Here is a 23,803-nt window from a genome sequence, read left to right on the forward strand (position 1 = left end):
CTTTTTTTTACTCAGCATATTTTCCTTAAGATTCATTCAAGTTATGCTTGTATATAATTAAATCCTTTTCATTGCTGAGTATCATTCTGTGATATATATATATATATATATATATATATATATATATATATATATATATATGTTTAAATAGTTTGTTTAATCATTCATCTTTAAAGGGTATTTGGATAGTTTTGAGACTATTATGAGTAAAATGACTGTGAATGCTCATATACAAGTTTCTAAATGAAAATAAGTTTTTATTTCTCTGGGATATGTGCATGACAGTGAGCTCCTGGGTTATAAGAAAATTCATCTTTGATTTTAAAAGGAACTGAGAAACAATTTCCAGAGAGGCTTCTCCATTTTATATTCCCACCAGCAATACAAGAGTGATCTACATTTTTTACATTACTTTTGGCATTTGGTATTATAACTAATTTTTAGTTTTCCCACTTATCAAAGTGGGAAATGCTTTATCAAAGCATTAGTAACATTTCATTGCCTTTTTAGTTTATATTATTTCTAGTGACTGATACTACTGAACATATTCTCATGCATTTACTTGGCATCTGTGTATTTTCTTTGGTGAAATGTCCATGCATATTTTTCTTACTTTTTTTTTTCTTTCCTAACTGGATTGCTTGACTTTTAAATGTTAAGTTTTGAGAGTTCTTCTCATAGTCTAGATAAAAGCCCTTTGTCAGGTGTGTGGTTTGCAAATATTTTCTCTCGGGCTATAAACTGTCTTTCTATATTTTTACCATATCCTTTTGCAGAGCAAAAGTTTTAAATTTTAATGAAAATGGTTCCATTTTAAAGTAAGAAGGAACAGATTCTGCATACTGGTGACTGAGCTAAATAATTTGAATGAGTTAGCCTAGTACTTTATCTTTGATTTTTCAATAATTTAAAATGATGTGTTGGTGATGATCATTTTACATTTAGAAATCTGGATGTTCTTTCTACATCCATGTTTATTTCTGTCCTTAGGTTTGGGAAATTCTCAACTATTTTATTTTTGATCACGGTCTCCATTCCCTTCTCTCTGCACCTTCTGGAATACCCACTATCTTTATGTTTCTTCCTCTAATTGAGTCTGATTTGTCAGGGCTTCTGAAAATTTCCTAGCCCTGCTTGGGTCATTTCTACATTCCTGTCTTTAATTTCCAAAATTCTTCTGTTGGTTTAAGTCTAGTAAACTCTTTAAGGTAACTAAGTCAATTCTTTCCACATTTGTTTTTATATCATTTTATATCATTCAACATTTCTTTGTGTGTTCTTTTAATATCATCAGTCTCCTTAATGAAGAACTCCCCTTCCTACATCTTGTCTAAGACCCCACCTTTCTGTGTCTGACTGTTCTTTCAAGAGTTCATTTAGCATTTTCAAAATTGTTATTCAAAAATCTTTGTCTGCTAGGTCCTCTACTTCTGTGACCTTTATGTACATCTCTGAACTTCTCCAGCATTTCCATCTCGTGTCGAGGTGTCCCTTGTTTCCCAGGCACATACATTGCCTTATTTGCCTTTTACTGCACTTGAGGTTTGGTTTTGTTTGTTGTTTCTCTTTTCTGTTTACTTTGGCAGCAGGTGGGGGGCATAAGGGAAAGCTGAAACTGACTCCAAGACTCAGTCTCAGTCCTGGTGGGGAGTGAAGGCTGCTCCAGGCAGAGAGATCACTCTGCCTCCTATCCTCTCTCTCTCCAGAAGAAGCTCTGTTCACTGTTTCAGAGATCCTCCCAGGCCCTACCTTCCTGCTGCACTCCTCTGTGGAGTGGGACTCATTGCCACCAGGTAGGAGCTACCTGGTGCAAGCCACTGGATTAAAGAAGGTAGACATGAGCTGCTGGGCAAGAGGTGCCAGGTGCTGGATGCCAGGCAATGGTGGTGGGGTAAGGTGGGCCAAACCACATGGTTCAGCAGTACTTTCTGTGGGAGCTTTCTGTTTGGAGGGAAGAAGGGTCTACACCACCTGCTGGCCCAGCTATCAAGGCTCACGCTGACCTAGTCAGCAGTCCCATGCACCCCACAGTATTATGCCCTCTGAGAAGTCTCACTGGGGAGATTCACCATGCCAGCACACGAGCTGCACAATTCGTGATAGATCCCCAGCCTGTTCTGCTGACTGGAGTGGCTGCTGCCTTGGTCACTACTACCCTTGCCACTTCCTGTTTTGTCCCGACAGCAAACCACTGACCTCAGCATAAAATTTCTGTGGGAAAGTCCCCCGTCTCTAGCAGTGAACTTTTAAATTTTCCTTTGAGCAAATTTCAGTTTAGTTGGCTTGTGTGTGTGTGTGTGTGTGTGTTTATATGAGTTGTGTTTAAGGGTGAGGATCATCCAAGCCTCTTTATTTTGTATGTTTTCTCTTGGGGGGGGTTGCAGTTTTGGGCCTTATATTAAGTCTTTAATCAATCTGAGTTACTTTTTTTGTGGGTAGTGTGAAACAGCAGCCCAATTTCATTATTTTTCTTGTTAGTATCCATTTTCCCAGCACCACTTATTGAAGAGATTATCCTTTTTCCATTGAGGATACTTGGTCCCCTTGTCAAATATTAACCAACTGTATAGGCACGGGGTGTTTTTTGTTTTTTGTTTTTCTGAGCTCTCGAGTCTATTCCACTGTTCTATGTGTATATTTTTATGCAAGTGCCACAATGTTTTTATTGTTATGGTTTTGTAATATAATCTGAGGTCAAAAAGTGTGGTATCTTTAAAATTGGTCTTCTTTCTTAGGATTGCTAGTGTACCCTGTAACTTCACTATATTCTAATAATATTACAGGTTCTAATAATATTTTTGGTGGAGCCTTTAAGATTTCTATACATAAGATCATGTCATCTGCAGACTATTGTACTTCTTCCTTTCCAGTTTAAATACTTTTTCCTTTTTTTCCCTGCCTAATTTATGTCAAGGATTTTCTGACTATGGAGAGGAGGAATTGCAAGAATACCCTGTCATGTTTTTGATCTTAGAGAAAAAGCTTTCAATCTTTCACTGTTGTATATGTCAGCTATGGGTTATTCACATGCTTATTTATTTTGCTATGTTTGGGTACACTTTTTCTATACCCAGTTTGTTAAGAGTTTTTATCATCAAGTTTGTCAAGTGGATTTTTCTCCACCTACTGAGCTCATCAGATGATTTTATCTCTCATTCTATTCAATTGGCATATCAAGTTTACTGATTTATATCAATAAATCATTAACCATCTTCACATTTCAGGGATAAATACCACTTGCTCCTACTGTATAGTCCTTTAAATGTGCGGTTGAATTGGTATGCCTATATTTTGTTAAGAATTTTTGCATACTTAATGCATTGAAGATAATAGCTTGTAGTTTTCTTTTTGCAGTGTTATAAACTTTGTTACCAAGATAAAATGAATGTGGGAGTATAACTTCCTCTTCTATTTCTTTTTGAAAGAGTGTGAGGAAGACTGGTGTTAATTCTCTCTCCGATGTTTAGTAGAATTTACCAGTGAAGCCATTTGGTGCAAGTTTTACTTTGCTGGGAGGTTTTCAATTACTGATCCAATCTCCTAACTTGTTATTGATCTGTTAAGTTTTTTATTTCATCGTGATTCATTCTTGGTAGGTCGTATGTTTCTATGAATTTATCCATTTTTTAGGTTATCCATTTTGTTGTTGTATAATTGTTCATAGTAGTCTCTTAGGATTCTTTGTATTTCTGTGGTATTGACTGTAATGGCCCTTCTTACATTTAGGCTTCTATTTAATTCTCTCTCGTTTTTACTTTTTAGTCTAGCTAAAGATAGGTTTATTTTGCTAATCTTTCAAAAATCACCTCATTTTGTTGATTTGTCAATTGTTTTGTTGTTCACTATTTGATATTTACTATTTCCTCCCCTCTATTGAATTTGGTCTTAGCATGTTATTCTTTTTCTAGGTCCTTGAGGTGTAACGTTACATTGTTTATTTGGGTCATAATCCCAAAAGACACAATCCCAAACACCAAAATCCTGAAAGACAAAATATTATTGAAAGCACAAAATTCTGAAAGTTCTAAATCCTAAAGATCATAATCCAAAATAGCAGGAGGAACATTTTAAAATTCACAAATACGTGGAAAGTCAGCATCATATTCCTGACCAGTCAATAGGTCAAAGAAGTTAGAAAAGTGAACATCAGGTGAGGGAAACTCAACTTACCATTAGATCCTACTGACAGTGGGACAGAAGATTACAACATACTGATGATTAGCTCTCCTTACAGCACCTCATTGGGTTTTATTTTTATTGGGTAGAAGTGAATGTTTAGCTAACCAATGTGTTCAGCTCTTAGCTGAATGGGAGACTGAGCTCCACCTTCTCCCACCAGGCATACATTGGAAGATTAACTCCTACTCAGCCCTATCAATACCACTAAGTGGGGCAATAGGAGTGCTACCACCTGCTAGCTCCCCCACCTACTTCCTCTCATTGAGAGTCAAGGGGAAGGTCAGCTCTTACCAGGTCTACCTAATTTTGGTGCCTGCGTGTGTGTGTCTCCATTTTTTCTATTGTGTGTGACTAGTGTAGAGTGTAGTGTGGTGTAGAGCAACAAAAAGGTTTTCTGTTGTTGGGCCATCACCTTCCTTATCCAATGACTAGAGAGCATAAGATTTTCTTGGAGCACATTTTGTTTGTGAATTTTAGAGATTGAGAGCATGCATATCCTGTCCAGGAATTAGGGGAGGCAATAAGAAAACCCAGGGAACTTACTGTTATTTCCTTCCTCAAGTCCCAAGGTCCCTAAGCAGGCTTCCTTCTTCTTTACTTTCAAAGCCTTCCTATGCTTCCTATGCTTGTTATGTCCCAGGAGTTGAATTGTTAAGAGGGAGGCCCTGGGAAGAGAGGGGCTAGTCCTTCTTAGCAGAACCAGGGTCCCTATTTAAAGAAAAAAAATCACCATATTCTGACCGCATATAATTTTCTATAATTTTTACTTACCATAAGTTTTTAATTTCTGTAATAAATTCTTTTTACATACAATTTAAAGACTCTGTAAGTCTCCACTGAATAGAGAAACCATGATTTATATAATTATTGACCTAGTGTTGAAAATGTAGATTCCATAATATATGGAGTACATAACTGATGAAAATGGTTGTGCCCTAAAGTTTTTCTATATTTGGGGTTATTATCTTGGAATCCCAGAAGTAAAATAATATACAGCTCAATAGTAAAATGAAAGCATGCCCCTTCTGTTCTCACCAACACTGGGACTTCAACATGCCCCTAAACACAAGCCAATTTGATAGCAAAAGAAAACAGAATCACAGTGTGCCCTAAAGCGCATGTCTCTGGCCACCAACAGAGCCGATCAATTGCCCTCCTTTTGTAAACTGGCTTTTCATGTTTTTTGTTTTGCTTGTTCATCTTCTGTGGCCTTACACACTCTTTGGGAATAGCCTTCCCAGTAGAAGAACCTGGCGTGATATGTACAAGAAGCTTTCTTAAACCAAAAACAAATAATAATTCTCAAAAAATCAGCCAAAAGAAAATCATTTTCATTCCCTTCCTCAACTTTTACAAAAACTAAGTGGCTAACAGGAAAACACCTGCCAATGAAACCAAGACATCAGATGAAAATAAAACAAGAAACACTTCTGATTTCTGGATAACTCTTAATCTTAAAAATTCTGATGTCTAAGAAAAATAAGCATTTCCTGAGTCTTACCTGAAGCATAACAACATTGTCACCTTCAAAAGTTACAAACACATCTGTGTCACATTTTAAGCCTGAGATTCGGTTTTCCATCATGTAACCCTGTTGCAAAGACAAAGAAAAGAAAACATATTTAAAGTGTGCAATACCACCATTACAAAAGATTATTTTTCCTTGAAGTTTAAAAAAAAACACAGAAAATAGAAAATAGAAAAGAAGAAAATAACTGTATTTCTCCTACCCAGAACAACCACACTAACTATGGAGATCCATCAGCATTAGCTTCTGGTGCATAGATTTTTTGGGTGTTGCTTTCGTTTGCAGTAAAATCATTTGAAAATAGTTATGTCAATTTTTCTAAAATATTTCAACAAGTTATGCCCTTCTTTTTCTCCCTCTCTTCCAAAACTTAGAAATTTTAAAAAGTGTCAAGGTATTAGTGATTACGCTCTAAGCTATGTGAGAGATTGATGCTTCCCTAAACCCTTCAACGACCATTTTCAAATTAGTGCATAGCTGTTCAATGTTTAGGAGCCAATGTAAAGGTCTGAAATCGCCACTATACACCTTACTGTCATTAAATATTCTTCTTCCTCCTTCCCTCCCTCCCTCTTTTACTTCCTTCATCTGTCCCACACTTTTTCTCCCTCTTTCTCCCTCTCCTCCTTTTCTTTCTTCCTTTAAATTGCAGTAGCCTGTTGCTCATTTTCAAAGTGTTGATAGTGTTTCTGCACACAAACTGAGTCCCGCAAGAGAAAGTGGATCAGCCCCAGGCAAACGTGAAGGCAGCTTGTTTGCCTTAGTTTGGCTGCAGGTTCTTCCCCTTCTCAAGGCTCTACACTCTAATTCTTCCAGAGCCTTGTTCTCCCCATTAAATCTCCAGAATCATTCCACTCTCAAACCCTGCTTCTACAAAGCAATCCTGCCTAAAGAATCTTTATCAGAGGTGTCAGTTTTGTATTTAGCATGTCAGCTCTAGGGAATGAAAGATGTAGGGCCTGTTGAAATTTTCAAGTCACATGAGATTTGGAGAGTCACAGAAGGGTGCCCCCATGGTCAACCACATACTCCAATCTACATGTCCATTAATGCCTCGGGATCTGCTTCATTTCTGAAAACAGCTACTTGAGTCACGGAAGTCAGCACTTCCAGGGTTCAGATGCCTACAGAACCCTGAAGTCCTATGAAGATCAGCATCTCCTGGCTTCCTGCCTCAGAAGTCAGCCCCTTCAGCATCAGAGAACACTGGGCAGTATTAACATCCACAATTTACAAGCAAAGGCATCTTCACAAGCCTGGAGGAACCCTCAATTACTTTCACATGTGTCTGGTGATTATATTTAGGATGATTAAATCAGTAACGCTTCCAACCTGGAGCAGCTCAGCCTCCTTGCCACCCCATAACCGCAGGGTTAAGTCTGCTCCCTAAAAGGCAACCACACAAAATCAGGTTCTGACTGAATGTGATCACACCTCAGAGCACTTCCCCCACAAGTCTGGGGCTGACTCATTTTCATTTAATTGTACCATGTCTCAAGTATCCACCACAAGTCAGGTACTGTACAAGGTGCTTTACACAAACTTCATTTATTTCCCTTAATTATTTTCATCCTCACAACAGCTGTGACCCCTGTGAGTCTTGAAAGACTGTTCATGAATAAGCTCCAAGGTGTAGTGTAGAAAAGATTCCTACTAAATATACCATTTCCATGTTGGGAAGAAGCAGTTCTACAGAGGCAGCATAGCTGTGCAATGCTCAAAATAATAATTTTGAAGAAGCAAAATGCTCAAAGAGGGAGTCACAGCCTCTTTGCTACTGTCTAGCATGTCTGAACATGTTCAGACCTTGCCCTGGAAACCTGTCCATGGGGGATTTAAAATGACCAGAGAGATAATCTACTCAGAGGGCAACAGAATCAGCAACTGAAGACTGCAGTCTCTCACAAAATAGACACCGGGAGTCCTGTGAACGTAAACATGTTTCATCTTAAGTAGTTTTCAATGCAATGTAATTTATTTCTCTCTCAGCTTTGAAAAACAAGGAAAACCGCATGTCCATTTTCCTTATGATTCTAGACTCTCAGAGCTGAGGTAAACAAGGCTTATAACCTTCAGAGAGCTTGCAGGCAACTGAAAATGAAACAGCAACGAGAAAACCCAAGGGCCAACTAGGTGTGAGGCAGTGTCTGTGGTCAGCACCTTGCGTACAATCTCCTGAAAGTGCCAGAGGCTTGTTTATGGTCTAATTTCCTTAGAATAGGCCAGAAAATCCTCAAAAAATGTCTAAATCCCTGGAATATCTGAAGTAACCTACTTAGATACTACATAGGTTCAAAAAGCCAAAGGCATCCATGATCCACATACAGACAAGTTTAAAGGAAGACACGAGACAAAGAAAATTTACTGGATGGGACTTGCAGTCATTTTCTTGAGGAATGATAGCCTACATCTGGAGTCCCTAATTCTTTGGAGACAACTTATTATCAATCAGTAACGTTTCCAACCTGGAGTAATTCAGTGTGTGTGTGATTTTCTACATAAAAATGAGCCTTTTGGGGAAGCCCACGGGGATTACAACTGAGATGGAAAAATGCACATTATGATATAAAAATAAACTATTATATATTTAAAAAAAAACTTTTAAGGGTTTAATAACCTAAAGGAAAACCCCATTAATATATACAATGCACATTTCAATATACCAATAGCCAATTTTTATTAAATCTTAGATTCACTTAAAAACTTTCAAAAACATTTTATGGGGGTAGAATGGGGAATGGGATCAAAAACAGTGGGGGGAGGGAAGTGCACTGGACTATGGTGATGGCACCACAGGTGATTTGGTGATGGGAAACCCATGGGGATTACAACTGAGATGGGAAAAGGCACAAAATGATGTAAAAATAAACCATTATTATATCTTCCAAAAAAAAATGAGCCTTTTGGCTCTTTTATAACTAAAGCAATACATAAGATGGAAAATGGAGGAAAATGATAAAGAGCCATCCATAATTTCGTGATGCTGGAGGTAAAAGAGTTCCTGAGAAAGATAAACCCAAGAACAAGACCCGGGGAAGGAACTGGAAGCCCAACAACAGACACAGGTATTAGAGGGGAGGCAGGTGAGGAGGGACCCAAAGCCGACAAAGCCCATGCGGGTAGAGGGAGGCCTGGGGTGTGTGGAAAGCTGTAGAGTATGGCTGAGCCTAGAAGGAGAGTGAGGGCAGACCGAGGGGCCTCTAGGATGTCAGGGACAGGAGCAAGGGAGAGAGCCTGAGCAAAATGAGATGGTGGTTTGCGGGGGAGCAGGAAATACGTTAGTCGCATAGTCACCCACAGCACCCATGGGTGGCAAGTTGGGGCACAGCCCTGGGCCTGCAAGTGGTCAGAGACACCAGCACAGCAGGTGGCACCTCAGCGCTTGCTTGCTTCACACGCTATAAACCAGCTCCCCGGCATGTGCTAAGAGGAGGGGCAGTCAAGGAAGTCACTGTCTGGGACAAAGTCTATGTTCTGAGTTACAGAGGTCATGTCACTTCAATTTCTACTCTTCACCCCAACATCTCAGCACCCCGTCACCCACAGAGATGAGAAAGGTGAGGTTCAGTGAGGCTTTCCACTGTGCTCCAGCTGCACGGCTTTGCCCACTTCTCTGAAGTTTTGTAAAGCTGCTCTCTGTGTCTGAACACTCCCCTGGGCCCATAGCGTGTCTCCCTTGCCTCCAGTTAGTCCTCCACACTGCAGGGAGCTGTTCCTGATTGTTCCTTCTGAAACAGCCGCTCCACCCACCGCCACCATACCCCATCTCCTTATAGCAGCTTGTTTTTTCTTCACAGCATTTCACTCTTTTAATTACGCATCCATGCTAAAGTCTGCTTTTTAGCATGTATCTGTCTGTCTGTCCCCTCTAGAATGGACATTCCATTTTAGAGAGCGTCCATTCTACACAGGCTGTACCCTATTCACCACCAGACCCTCGGCATGAAAACAGGGTTCGGTACTTTAGAGGAACACAGTATCTGGCATTTGCATTTGATCAAATGAAATTATCTGCAGGTTAGGGTAGGAACCTTGAGCCCTTCAATTCAAATGCCAACATGCACTCTTTTCTTTTACAAGGTGGGCAGAGGGCAGGACAGACAGAGGGACATGGAAAGGGAAGGAGAGATGAAGACAAAGGAACAAACTGCCCGCCTCGGAAGCGCTCTGCCAGCCCTGCCCTGGGAGAAGGGCACCAAGCAGGACCTGGGCTGATAGAGGGCAGAGCTCAGATGCAGAGGAGACAGCCGGTGACAGGGAGTCCATGGCCAGGCACAGAAGGGCCAGGATGTCAGAGCCCACACTTGGTGTTCAATAGCGGCAGGAGTGACACGTGGACAGGCAGGGCAAAGCCCTGAAAAATGGCTATCGGGGCTGCTGGTTCAGAGCTCAGGTGGCTGGCGGAGTGTCTAAGGGGCTTAGAGATGGGCAGAGATGTTCATACATGAGCCTTAACTGAGGCACGGGGCTCCTGAAAAGTGACTGAATTCAATAAGGGTACTACAGATACAGCTGTGAGCGGAGGAAGACAAACAGTAAACACAAATCCCACTTCAGCTTCTCCAGCCTGCACTCTGAATGGCACTGCTGGGCCAGATCCTGGCATCTCCGCCTCTCCCATTGGAGGGCCAAGAAGAGGTGATGTGAGCACCTCAAGGAGTGTAAAGCAGAGCACTGATCAGCCCAGCACACAGACTCCACCCTCTCAGAGACCAGGACAGGTGCAGGGTAAGCGGGGAGGGGAGCCCTGCCTGGGCCCAGTGACAATCAGCAGTCAGTTATTCTAACAGGGGTGGGAGATCAAGGAGGAGGAGGAAGAAACAGGAGATACAGATTTGACATTGAGCAAGTGCCCAAAACAAACAATATTATCTGCAATAGCCACATGAACCCAGAGGAGAAGGTGCCACTTTCTCAGTGACTGGGACACCCGAATAGGACACACAGAGCTGGGAGAAGAACACAAGTCTGGAGTTGAATGTGACATCATGCCAGGGCCCTCTGTGGGGCTAGACCAGTAGACAATAGCATCATGCATGGGATTTGGGGTGCCGTGCAGGGCTGTGGCCTCAGCAGAAAAGACCAGGAAGGTTGCTGTTGCATATTGAGGGTCTGGGAGCCTCAGTTACCACCCTATCATCTGCCTAGGGACCAGATAAGACACAGCCCTTCCTTCCCCCAACCAGTTCTGAGGTTTGCCCCGAAGTCTCCCTGGAGCCCCCTTCCTTTGAGGTGCCACCCTTTATTCAGATGCAACATCTGTGAGGAGCTGCCACAGCCAAGTCGGTCAACTCCAGGATGAGGCATACAGACTGAATCTGTTCTTGGTCAGACAGAAAAGACCTGCCAGGCCCCAATCTTGCAGGTCAGAGTGATACGGGTGTCATGCCTTCCTCCCAACCTCATCCTCCCAAAAGCCAATGACCTTGAGAACCTGCTTCTGCCAAGAAGGTGGAATGCCTCCCTACTGTCCAGGTTACCAAGGGATCTGCTCCTTCCATGGTACTTTCTAGAAGTGTCTGAAATATTCTTGGGCAATACCAGGGCTATCCTTCATACTCTTCCTACAACTGCTGCCATGGAGCATTTTTACCTCCATCTTGCCACCATAAGGCTCCCTTTTGTGGTTCTTTTTAATCTTGTAAGACTCATCGTTGTCTCAATTTTAACTGGGGTGCCAAAGATATGCACTATGCAGGAAGGCCACATGCCAAAACCCAGTTCTTGGGTTTCTGTGTTTGAGAAAGCATCCTGGCTAAGTGAAAGGCAGAGGTGTCAGGGCTCCCAGAGCCCTTTATACAACATGTGATGCTGTTTTGAGTGGGAGGGACTCCAAGTGCCTCAGGTCTGCCCACAAAGCAGCCCTGAAAGCCTGGGTGGTGTGCTCTTAACTCTCACTCTGCGTCTCTCTTGGGACTCTCTCCATGGCAGGACATGAAAAGTTGGCCCTTCATGCATCTCAAGTTAAAACTGAAAGTTTCTTTGAGGGGGAGGAGGGTCTATCAAATCATTGATGAGAATCATACATGTGTGTATTATGGGCTGAATTGTGCCCCCCAAAGTTTACATATTGAAGTCCTAATCTCCAGTATCCCAGAATGTGACATCATTTGGAGACAGGGCCTATAAAGTAGTAATTAGGGTAAATGAGGTCACTGGGATGAGCCCTAGTTCTCATGAGAAGACATTAGGGCCAGATACAAGAAAGAGGGAAGACCATGTGAAAATGTGGGGGTGCAGGGGGGGGAACAATCACAAGTCAAGGAGAGAGGCCTTAGAAGAAACCAAACCTGCCACCACCTGAATTCATAACTGTTGCCCTCCAAAATGTAAGCAAGTGCATTTTTGTTGTTTAAGTCATACAAGCTGAGACACTCTTGTTATATAAGCCCTAGCAAAACCAAATACTGTGTGTGTGTGTGTGTGTAGATTGTTATGCATCTTGCTTGTTTACAACCAAAGATAACTCAAGGTGAACTGCTACTCCATCCAATGTGAATAAATCCTTTGGTGTCTGAGAAAATCCTTCTCTAAGCCATCATCTCAAGACACTCAATAGCAACTTGGGTTTTTGCTATAGAATGAAATGGTTGTTTCCAGAATATTTCTTCTTCCCACGCTGAATTCCTATATGGGGCATTTGGTTATATATTTCTATTTGGGGTAGGGTGGGAGGAGATGAGAAAAAGGGGAAGGAATAGTCTTCATCCAAAAAATAAGTGAATAATATTTTCCATTAGCTTATTTCAATCTTAATAAAAAGAAAGAAAGAAAGAGATGTGGAATCGCCAGAGGGAACTCTAAACTCCATGCTCCTAAAGCCAACAGAATCCTCAGGGGTGATGCGGGCCAGAACCTCGGCTCCGTGAGGAAAGAGCATATTAGGTAGACGCGTTACCCTATCTCTGCCTTCTGGGTTACATCGAGCCTCTCAGCAAGTAATTGTGAATGTCATTAGGTTGTGTCCCATTTCAGTGAGAGCCCCACAAGATATTTTTTATGATTCAAACTTTGGACACTGAAAGTTTAATATTTTCCTGCTGTTTTTAATATCTCTGGTTTTCTTTCTTTTTTTTTTTTTACTGTATGATTACATTTAATAAATGTATCCAAATAAATCAGAAACAGGTTTTCTCCCCACCCCCTTGAAACAAATTGAGGGTAAATGTTGTTACTTTGAAAAAGAGAAAACAGACACAATCAGTCTTATTTGTAGGGGTGAGGCAATTGAAAACACAAAGACTAACCCACCAACCAGGAGAAATATCTCTTAAAAGGTGAATTAGCTTTATACTTTTTATACTTTTATTAGCTATATACTGTATATCTATGCAGCTCCAGTATGGGGGAGGAGGCAGCTGGTGTGTGTGAGATTCATGAGAAACTTTTGTGACAACCATGATCTGGGAGGTGTCATCTGATAGCCAAGGTTCAGGACCTAGCAATGGTGGTTGTGATGAGGAACTCTCCCACCTGCATGATGTGCTGTGAGGTGAACCTTCGCTCTCCAGGCTTATCAACTGGGAAAGAGGCTAGGAGGCAGTTCATTCATTCATGGATCCTGTACACACACACACACACACACACACACATCAATTAATGCAATGCACCATATCAACAAAAGTAAAACTAATGCAGAAAAAGCATTTGATAAGATTTAACACCAATTTATGATAAAACCTCTCAACAACATGGGAAGAGAAGAAAATTACCTCATTATAATAACAGCCAATGTAATACTCAGTGGTGAAAAGCTGAAAGCCTAATACTTATTGTCACTTCTATTACAGCAGTTTTACAGGTTTTACTCAGAGCATTCAGACAAATTCAGTAAGTAAATGGAATCCAAATAAAAAAGAAAGTAGTAAAACTATCACTATTTGCAGTATTTACTATATAAAGAAGGTCCTAAAAACTTCATCAAAAAGTTACTAAATGATAAATGAATAAAGCAAAGTGGCAGGTTACAAAACCAACATAGAAAAATCCATCACTTTTTTATACACAACAAATAAGAAGCAAAAAGATTAAGAAAATAACTTCATTCAATCGCTAAAAAAAGAATTAACCTAACAACGGAGGCAAAACACCTATACAATAAGAAATATGTTACTAAAGGTTTTTGCTCCAAAAACAGGAGACTAAAGCTATCCCATGCTCATGGATACCAAGAAAGAAATGTAAATACATCCAAGAAGAAAATGTTACTAATTACCAATGAAATTACTATCTTCACAGAGAACTACAACAATCAAGTAACTAAAATTATTGTAACACTTCAACAAAGTGGTAAAAAGATCAACGTAAAAAATTCATCTCTATTTATATATAACAGCCACAAAGTAGTATAGACAGAAAATATTTTTACAACTATCATTTATATTATAGTATATGAAAAATGTCTTCTCTTCCCCCAATATAAGTGGGGCATCCATAGGCATGTTCTTGATGTGACCATATTCCCAAACCAAAAATGACTGAGTGGGGAAGGATTCCAATTCAAACTGAGTGAGTGATTCAGCGCTGATTCATGAGACATCATCTCAGATTAGATAGAGCTGGAATGGAGATAAATGCCACAGCCAAAGGACAGTCCAGAATGCAGAGGAGCAAGAAGAATAGGCAGACACTAAAGATGCAATGCCTGAGACTGTGGGCCATGAGGGAAGGCTACACAAGAGCAGAACTCTCTCTGATCCAGATCCTTTCACGGGTGCTGAGCCTTATGGAACCTGGATTCCAGAACAAATCCCTTTCTCTACTTAAAATGCATTTCCTATCTTGCTTGAGTAAGTCTGTAATGGGTATCTCTTACTTGCATCTAAAAGAACTTTAATGATCACAAATTCAAAAGTACAGAAAAAAATTCCCCATCTTATTTCCTTAAAGTGATGGGGTAAATCCTTCTGGAGAGTTATGAACCATCTCAAGGGAGGGTAAAATGAAAATACAGTAGATTCAGAATTTGGCAAATTCAAATCAGGATCGATGCCAGTTCTATCCATTATTTTCTTGTATGTCTGGATGCAATCCATTCCACATAAAATTTATAATCACCTTTTTTATGCCCTTAAAAACCTTGGGCTGAGATCTTCAAAGGAATGCTGCCAGTAAAATGGATAGTCCTTGGCTTATTTTAGTTATCTCCCTTTTCTTTATCAGTGATGAAGGTCAGTTTTATTGCCTGCAGCTCTCCCACTCTAATTTGCCTAACTAGATAAGACCCACTAACATAAGATACTCACAAACATGACATGTAGATTTTCTTACTGGGAAGATGCTTCTTTCCAGCAGCCACAGATTAATAGCAAACACATAGGCTTGTTTTTAAAAGCATATATTATATTAAATGGGGGTTAAGTGTAGAACATTGATTAATACAAAACACAGGGTCCAAAAGCAAAGTTATCATCTTTTTAACCCTACGCTACCCCTCCATTAAAAAAAAAAAAAACAAAAAAAAAAACAAAAAATCAAGGTTCTGAATTATGGACATGAGCTTTGGTGTTGGAAGATATGAAACACCACTCCTGCCTCCACCTTCTTCTAGACCTGAAGAAACAGTATCTCTCTCTTCTGGCCTTAGTCCTTCCATACATGGGAAAACCATAAAGATAATAATTCCTATTCATAGGACTATTAGAGAATTAAAGATAGTGACATCTATACAGGTCCCTGGCACTTTACTGAGCAGAAGTCCAGAGAAAGGCCTCTTTCAAAAATAAGAACTGATTCCTCAAATCTTGGAGCAAATTGCAAAATAATACATAATTTACAAAACAATTTTTATTATGTTGCCTTTCTAACTCCCCTCAACAAAATAGGTTGTCTGCATAATGCTCAGAGACAGTGGTGATAAGAGAAAAAGCCTAGAGTTTAACCAAGAGCCCCAGAATATTGAGATTTTTTCTTGAAGACCTATAGTTCACTCAAAGAAAAAGGTCTCTAGTTGATGAACTGGAAAGAGAGGGAGCTGATCAGACTCACTGGTGCCCTGGAAAAATTAGGATGGGGTTGAACAAAGAGTTTGGCTGATAAAGTTGCCATGGTAACCACTAAGCTCTTTATACAGGGGTCAACACTTGGACCCCAGCCAGTCTATTCTCAGAAGACTTTCCAGATCTAGCTGTGGACCCTCTCGGAGTATAGGCTTTCTCTGAAATCCTCCCACTCTACTGTCCAGTTACTTGGTGCTATGGCAAAGCCCATCTTTCACTGACCCTGATCACACACCAGATCCCAGCCAGCTTGACCCATAACCTTCAGACTTAGAGTCCTCTACCAACACCACTAGCTACACATGGCCCAGGCACCAGCCAGGATTTTTCTTGGCTCTGTTCCTTCTTAAGAAATTGGATGGAGAGCAAAATGGTCTCTGCCATGTGAGCTCCAAGTTAGCCTGACCTACTTATCTGTTTTGAGAGATACATGTCCAGGGGATTGCTGTGAAAAGCTGAGCGTTTAAAAAAAAAAACAAAAAAAACAAACAAAAAAAACACCATCTATTTTATTCCACAGAATGGTAAATCTGCAGCATCCAGGATAGAGAGGTGACCCCCAAAGAACTGTGCACCCATCTGCCTGTCTGCACAGAGCCTGCTCTGCCTGAAGGATTTCTTATTCCAGAAGAATTTCAACTCCTGAGGGTGGGTAAGGACCTGCTGTATTCTTGGATTTTTCAGTCTGTTTTATCTGGCTCTTCTTTGGTTCCTTTTGGTTCTCTCCTGCAATCAGAGGCCCTGCAATCTTTTACTTCTGCAACACCCCAGAAACTGGGGACCATGTGTGAGTATCAATAAGCAGAAACAGGCTCCCAGCAGAGCCTGGCCAGGCTGCTTCAAGAATGGAGTAGGACTTCATGTCACCTCTTTGGGACTCCCAGAGTTATGTTTTGTTTATTTCAAGCATTGACTCTGTTCCAAGAAATAGTTGATGCCCAGTAGATGAGGTGGTGTTGAATCTCCCTAAGGAATAAGTCTTGGGTCTAATTCTACTAAATAACCAGGGGGCTCAGCATAACACCACATTTTTTTTTTTTTAATTTACAAACACAATTGCTTCAGTGTTCTCTTATGCAATCTTTAAAATATAATGAGTCAGTCACTGCCCAGCTGGATTACATCTCCAGACAGCAAACAGCAGCTCCAAATCCAACATGAAAGGACTGGTCAACGCGTGTTTACTGATAACCTTATCATCATGCTGGGTCATAGATCTCTTCTGAGACTTTATCCTGTTCCAGTTCTGTGAAGTTATTCTTTATTCTGCTTCAGCCAGTTCTGCTCTCCCAAGAGGGATTCTGGAACACACTGATGAAAAACGGAGCAGCCAAAGGCTGAGATGAGAAGACTTTCACAGAAAGGGCCCTGGTGAGGGAACCCTGAAATCTAGCTGTGGGGATTGATCCTGAGAGTCTAGGAGCCCAGAAATGTTATCTTGCAGAACTGTTATCAATGGAGCCAAAATGGAGGGTACAGCCTCTGGTAAGGGCATACAGATACAGGAAACAAGGGATACTATAAGTGTAAAAATTGTGGCTGTGCAGGCCCAAGGTCAGCAGCTGGGGCTAGAGTTACAGCTCTACCCCAGTGATGGGGTGATAGGAATCATGCAGCCAATCTAGGCTGCAAGCCTGTCTTTGCAAACCTTGTGCTCTGGAGTTGGAGTTGCTGAGAATGTGACTTGGCCCCATGGTTCTCACGAGGCAGCTACCATCCCACTTGTTGAATGGGGAGCGGTGGGGTGAGCAGGGGGTGAAGATCTGGGATCTTCATTGTAGTCACATTCAGGAAAGGGAAGAAGAGGAGAAACAAGTATTAACTGAGTACCTGCCATGTGTTAGGCTTCATAAAGAAACTGAGGATCCCAGTGGTGAGGTCCTAGGTCACAGGTGTGTGAAGAGGTGGCCGTCCCATCTCTCTGAATGACCCTCTGCACAATGCAGCAGAAACGCAATCCAGAGCTCTGCTTCCCCTACTGCTCTCTGACAACTGTAGGAAATTCAATCTAGGCCTGCCTGACTATGGAGAAAAGGGGCTACGTGCAAGTACAGCTAATATCACAGTCTTGAGAACGTGGTTGACCCTGTCAATCCTTAAGGAAAGGTGGGAAACAAAGAGAAGCAGCCAAGACCTGACTCCTTGACTAATCAGCATCCACAGAGTTTCACTCTCAGTGATCCCATGTGGGCAGGTGAAGAGTTTTCATCATGTCCAAATGAAGCCAGTTGGAGTCTCCACTTACACACTGAGATTAGAAGGCAAAATGCAGAACATATGGAAGCATAAAGCCCTGGCTATTGGGAATGTTGCCCGGCTGCATGCCAAGAGTAGGTTTTACTACCCAACTCATCTCCCGGCCCTTTTCCAACTCACCGAAGAGAGTTGGGGTAAGTAAATTAACCAATTCCTCCTCACTCCTCTCAGCTATACAACTGAAAGAAAGAGTCAAGGATTTCCATAGAGGGGCTGATAGGAAAAGAAGGGTCCAGTTTGCCAATCAGCCTCCACAATTTGAGAAGATCCAGTTTAGCACCAACTTCTGGGCAACTCAGCAAGGTATGTCTACGGGCTTCTGAAAACAGGTCCAGTAAGGGAGTGACCCAAGGTCACACAGATGTAAAGGGAATAGATTATAGTCAAATTAGGCTCATGCCATGAAAATGGACTCAGCTGTCTCCTGGAGTACAGGGCATAAGTCAGTGTGTCCCTTTTGTAGATGGTGAGATGGTTTGGAGCATGGGCTATGGTGCAGAATCTTTGAAGACTCTCTGCCATGTTTTCGCTGCTTAACCTTGGGCAAGTTATTTAATGAACGTTCCAATAAGTATTGTTCATTTGGTAATCTGACTTTGGAAATTTTTTCTTTTTTCTATGAAATCTCTTTATCTCAACCTTCATGCACAAAAAGTGACAGATTATGCTGAGAAGGTAGAGGTAGTTGGAAAAATTAGAAAGTAAAAATAAAGGAGTTAAAAGACACAGATTTAATTCCAAAAGGTCACTTCTATGTGTACTCTCATTTATCTATTTTATAGTTCAATATGTCCTTTAAACAACCTTTCATTCCTGCAGCACTCAACCTACACTACAGAAGCAACAAGTACCTAGGCTCCTGTCCAAACAGCCCATCTAAGGCTTTCCTATTATTTCCCAACATAGGAAGATAATGTTACTAAAATCAACCATCGGGGCCCTCTCTGGTGACACAAGGGGTTAAAGCACAGCACTATGAAGCTCTCTACAGCCATTGCAGAACAAGTTCAACTCCCGGCAGGGTGAGCTGACCCACATGGCATGGATGACCTCTCCTGTCACACCTGCTGCTCCCCTCATCAGTGTATTTCAGACCATCTGCCTGTTCTGCTCTCCACTCCGTCTCTGGTGACTCCTCTTACCAACCCCTCACACACATCTCTGGCCTGTACCCCAGTTCTTGCATGCATAAATAAATCTTTCTAAAAAATAAAATCAATAATCAAATGCTACAAAAATATTAATCTGTAGAAAGAAAGAATCAGAATTCAGAAGTTTCTATAGAAAAGTTTAAGAGCAAAAGGCTCTGAACTCTTGTCTCGACCAAACACTAGAGGCTGCTGGACCTTGATTCCTTCCCTGGGATATGAGATAAATAAGCCAAGCAGACAAGAAAAGCTCATCATTTTTGTGCCAGTGCCTTTGTATCTTTCACATTTTCAAGTACATAATTTTAATCCCAAAGGGCCAAATTAGTACCATTTTAGTGAAAATTAAATTAGTGATTCTGGTTCAGCAGAAATCACCTCACAATCTGAGCCAGAAAATGTATTAGCCTGAAGGCTGGGTTCTTTTGATCATGGTAGACACAATTCTGCCAGCCTGTAGCTCCCAACTCTATGAAGCAAGACTCTTTCTGTTTGATCATTGAGTCTGGCCTATGTTTTGAAAACACAGGTTGTGACCTACTAGCAGGTCATGATATCAACTTAATGCATCATAACTACCACTTCTTAAAATGACATTAAAAAGTGTTAGAATACATCAGACTAGTGAGGCAAGTGCTGTTAAATGAAATTTACTTTTTAGAAATCATATGTAGATGTCTGTAAATATAGGGTGGTAATGAAAAGTGTACCTTTTACTTTGGATCATGATAAAAAGAGGTTGCAAGCCACTAGTCCAACAACATTAAAATTCTGTGGAATGGGAAATGGTATAACCTTTGTTGACAATACAAATGTCATTTTCATACATGATCCCAAAGAAACAATCACAGGTATGCCAAAAAAAGGTCCTAAATATTTTGATAATGTCATTTACAACAGTAAAAAACTTTTGACATAAACTAAGGGGTTGATTGAATAAATTAGGGCACATCTACATGATACAACTTTACTGAAAAACCGTGACCTGAAGGCATCCACATCAACTCTGACGTTGAAGGGAAAGGCTAGAATATGTTGACGCACACACACGCACTTCATAGAAAGAATCATCACTGTCATCTCTGGGAAGTGTAAATGTGGACATAGTTAATTCTTTGTATTATTCTGTTTTTTTTTTTTTAATCTACAAATTACTATTGTGATTAGTAAACAGTATGATAAGTGTGATTTCAAATATGCTTTACTGAGCAAAGAAGCTGGTCTGCACAGATACTGCTCACTTTTAGCAACATTAACAAACATTAAAGTTAGCAGTCAAGAAAAACAGGCCAGATGTTTAGGGTACAAGCAAAAATTAGGTGTCACATGTACTCATATCTTAAAAATAGTACAACGAATTTCCATCCTAACCCTCCTCTCAAGTCCCAGTCTACGATGTCAAGATGGACATGTACAGATTTTAGAGCTAATAAATATCACCACCGTTCTGAATATGAGTAGCTTATAGGAAATGCCAGTGTTGCCCAAAAAAAGTAACAATAAAGTCAGTATTTAAAAAAAACTGTTAAAGAAAAATAATAATAATAATAAAAAGGCAAGATAAAACAAAAAGGAAGCCCAGGTTTGTAGATTAGTTCCAAGTTGTAAGGGTGGGAAAGAAAAATGAATGTATAGGGTGTTCATTCAGTCAATCAGTCAGTCTGTCCACATCCCATCTGCCATCACTCAAACTGTCCATCATCCCATCTGTCCACCTGTCCATCTGCTCATCCGTCTGTCAATCGGCCAATTGGTCAGTCAACAGTTGCTGACTGATAGGACACAATGTCATTAGAAGGCTATAGTGATCAAAGACTTACACTCTGATTTTCTGCCACCCCACCTGAAGTCTCATGCTCACCCTTTATCTGTCATGAGAAGGACCCTGCTTGGGGCTCTTCCCCCAGATCTCACCAAGTCCTCGCAGGCTAGAGGTTGCACAGCACCTGCCACACCATGCTGGGTTCCCCATCCCCCTTTATGAAGGCCAGCAAGTTAAACAGAGTGGGTAAGAGCTTCCTCTCCAAATCCCAGCTCAGGTACATCACAGAGACGCCAACTGCCAGGTCCACAGGCGGTGTCTGACATTCATGGACTCATAGAACTTAACCCTCACAGCCACTACAAAGTAAAACTTGCTAGCCTCATTTTATAGATGGGAAAAAGGAAGTAAGAGAAGAGAACAACTTGCCAAGGTCACACCCGAGGTTGCTGGCCCCAAAGACAGTAACTGTGTTGAAATACATATCTTGGAGGCTAAGCCTTCAACCTTGAAAGTGATTTTCAGTGTCATCTCAGCAGCCCCGAGCTCAAGTCTACACCTCTCCACTTTTGTTGACTGCCTTCTTGATGATGAACCAAAAACAGTAAGAAGATGCTCATGGTTTTCTTTCAATAAGTACTAGTGTTTCTACAAGTAGCGCTAAGGCAAGGCTGAAGGGAGGAACACAGTCGGAAAACAGGGCCCTCTACACCCAGCTGGTAAGAGGCTCCTGGGAACCAAAGGCTTGTAAGGCGGCAGGTGTTGGTGGGGGGTAGGGCTGACATCTACCTGGAAAACAGGCCCCACAGCCTCAGGTCCTGTGCACAGCATGGCGATGGAGGGCTCCCCTCCGCACCGTGGGAGGCACTGGGCAAGAAGGAACACAACCAGACAGGGTCCCTGGAAAGCAGGGTGGGGCCAAGAACGACTACTGGGACATGCCTGCCAGACCTCTGACTGCCCCAAGAGAACATGGAGCTCTGGGGCCAGGTGTAAGGACGGAGCGTCATGAAGGCCAAGCAGAGTGCAGGAGGACTGCAGGTAGGAAAGACGAAGGCTCAGGGGCAGGAGTCCATTGGACAGGCCAGTCCATGAAATGCGTCAAAGGGAATGGTGAAGGAGAAAGACTAGATCAGAAGAACACACTGGTTTTGAGGAGAACCCGGGGGAGTCACCTATCAAGGCTACAGTATGACGGTTTGTTCAGAACCAGCAGCGTCCCGACTCTGAGCTGGCTGTCTCTGAGAGGGGTCACTTCCATTCTCTCCTCTCACCTGCTGAGCTAAACCTTCTAGGTCTAACTTGGAATATCTGAGTTCTGCTCCAAGCCGCTGCCAGCAAAGTCTTGCTTAAAGAAGCAGCCACCTCCTCCCTGGGGAGGCAAGTGGAAACAAGGGGTAGAGGCCTCCCAATTTGTCAGTTCTTGAGGGGAAGTGACCACGAGCCCATGGCCCGGACTGCCACGGAAGACCTCAGCACCCAGTGCCAGCTGTCGCTTAACATCCTCTCTCCTTCTTTCCATGTAGACTCCCAACAGCACCCCACAGCACACTGCAATCATGCTCACCACCATGGACACAGTGCACACCTGGCTGACCCAGGCCACCCTTCATCAAGAGCACATGTGGGCCAAGCCACCTGGGGATAAATGATCACACGGAGGCACAGCTCAGGTGGGAGAACCTCATGCATTGCTTGCTGTGGTGGTCCAGTCCCTCCTGGTCCCTCACCTCTCCAAGGGCCCCAGGCTCTCATGCAGAGAGGTAGAGTGTTCAGCTTTCCAGAAATGCCCCTTTGTTTCCTGTAGCTGCCCTTGACTTGCTCTTGACCCTCTTTTCACTGAGGCTAGATTTTTTTCCATCTCTCCTTCGGGATCAGAGCTGCTGTTTTTATGCAAATAGTCAATCAAGTTCAGGGTTAAACTCAGGAAAAGGGGCCAAAAGGGAGTCACTCCTCCTTCCCTTTTCCTCTGGGAGGGGTCATCTAGAGGCCCCCTGCAGTGCCTGCACGCAGCATGCATGCTGATAAAGTGATGCAGTCCCGGGGGTCACCAAAGCAGAGCTGCCGTCCCTTCCCAGAGGCCACTCTGCAGCCTGGCAGTCATAGACCACCATGCCAGCACTCTGCCAGGCCTGCTCTCAGAGACCCCATTCGGGATGCCTTCTCACCTGCTTTGGGTCCCCACAAGGGTGTAGACCCCTGCATCCGCATCAGACAGACCTCTCTGTCCTTGGCGTCTGGGGAATCACAGATGTCAGTTTTTCTCAGAGACGCCCTCAACTCTCCCAAGATGTGCATTTCTCATCCCTTGTACCCCTCACCCCACAAGCTAGTATGAGGTGGGGGCTGGGAATAGACTGTGCAGTCCCTCTGTGCCTGACACACCCTTATCTGCCTCAGAGCCCATTGGAGTCATTTCTGGCATTCTCCCCAAGGGAGCAGAACGCCGAGGCAGAGCTTTGATCATCTGGCCCTCACTGGCCCTCCCCATGGTGGCAAGCAGCCCATCACAAAGTTGAATAATATTTATTATGCCCCCAAGGGCTAGGCACTGTGAGACACGCGCCTCATGACCAAGGTTGTGCAGCAGCCTCGGGCATCTGTGAGGTGGATACGCACAGATGACAACGTTTGTATTGTCATACGCCAGGACCGCGGGGCTGCGGCCGGCCCATGTGCCCTCCCCCCACCCCCTGCCCAGACTCACCATGCCAAGACAGCAGGGCGGGGGCGGGCCCATGTGCCCCCTCCACCCCCATCCCCCTGCCCGACTCCCCAAGCTAGGATAGCGGGTCTATGGCCAGCTCATGTGCCCCCCTGCCCCGTTTCCCCACCCGGACTCACCATGCCAAGACAGCGGGGCTGCAGCAGGCCCATGTGCCCCCTTGACCCGTCCCACCACCCGGACTCCCCATGCCAGGACAGTGGGGCT

At 42.6% G+C, this 23,803-nt stretch overlaps 1 protein-coding gene across 4 annotated transcripts in view; it reads right to left on the minus strand.

The window, feature by feature from the left end:
- ACOXL (acyl-CoA oxidase-like) overlaps nucleotides 1-23,803 on the minus strand; it is a 269,242-nt gene that overhangs the window by 112,651 nt on the left and 132,788 nt on the right. For all 4 annotated transcript variants that reach the window (XM_012727649.1, XM_012727648.1, XM_012727647.1 and 1 more), the window contains exon 13: nucleotides 5,681-5,770. In XM_012727649.1, coding sequence (XP_012583103.1) covers nucleotides 5,681-5,770 — 90 coding nt within the window. The remainder of the gene's footprint in view (nucleotides 1-5,680; nucleotides 5,771-23,803) is intronic.

This window comes from Condylura cristata, unplaced genomic scaffold (assembly GCF_000260355.1).
Source record: "Condylura cristata isolate star-nosed mole 26May11 unplaced genomic scaffold, ConCri1.0 scaffold00020, whole genome shotgun sequence".
Classification (NCBI taxonomy): domain Eukaryota; kingdom Metazoa; phylum Chordata; class Mammalia; order Eulipotyphla; family Talpidae; genus Condylura; species Condylura cristata.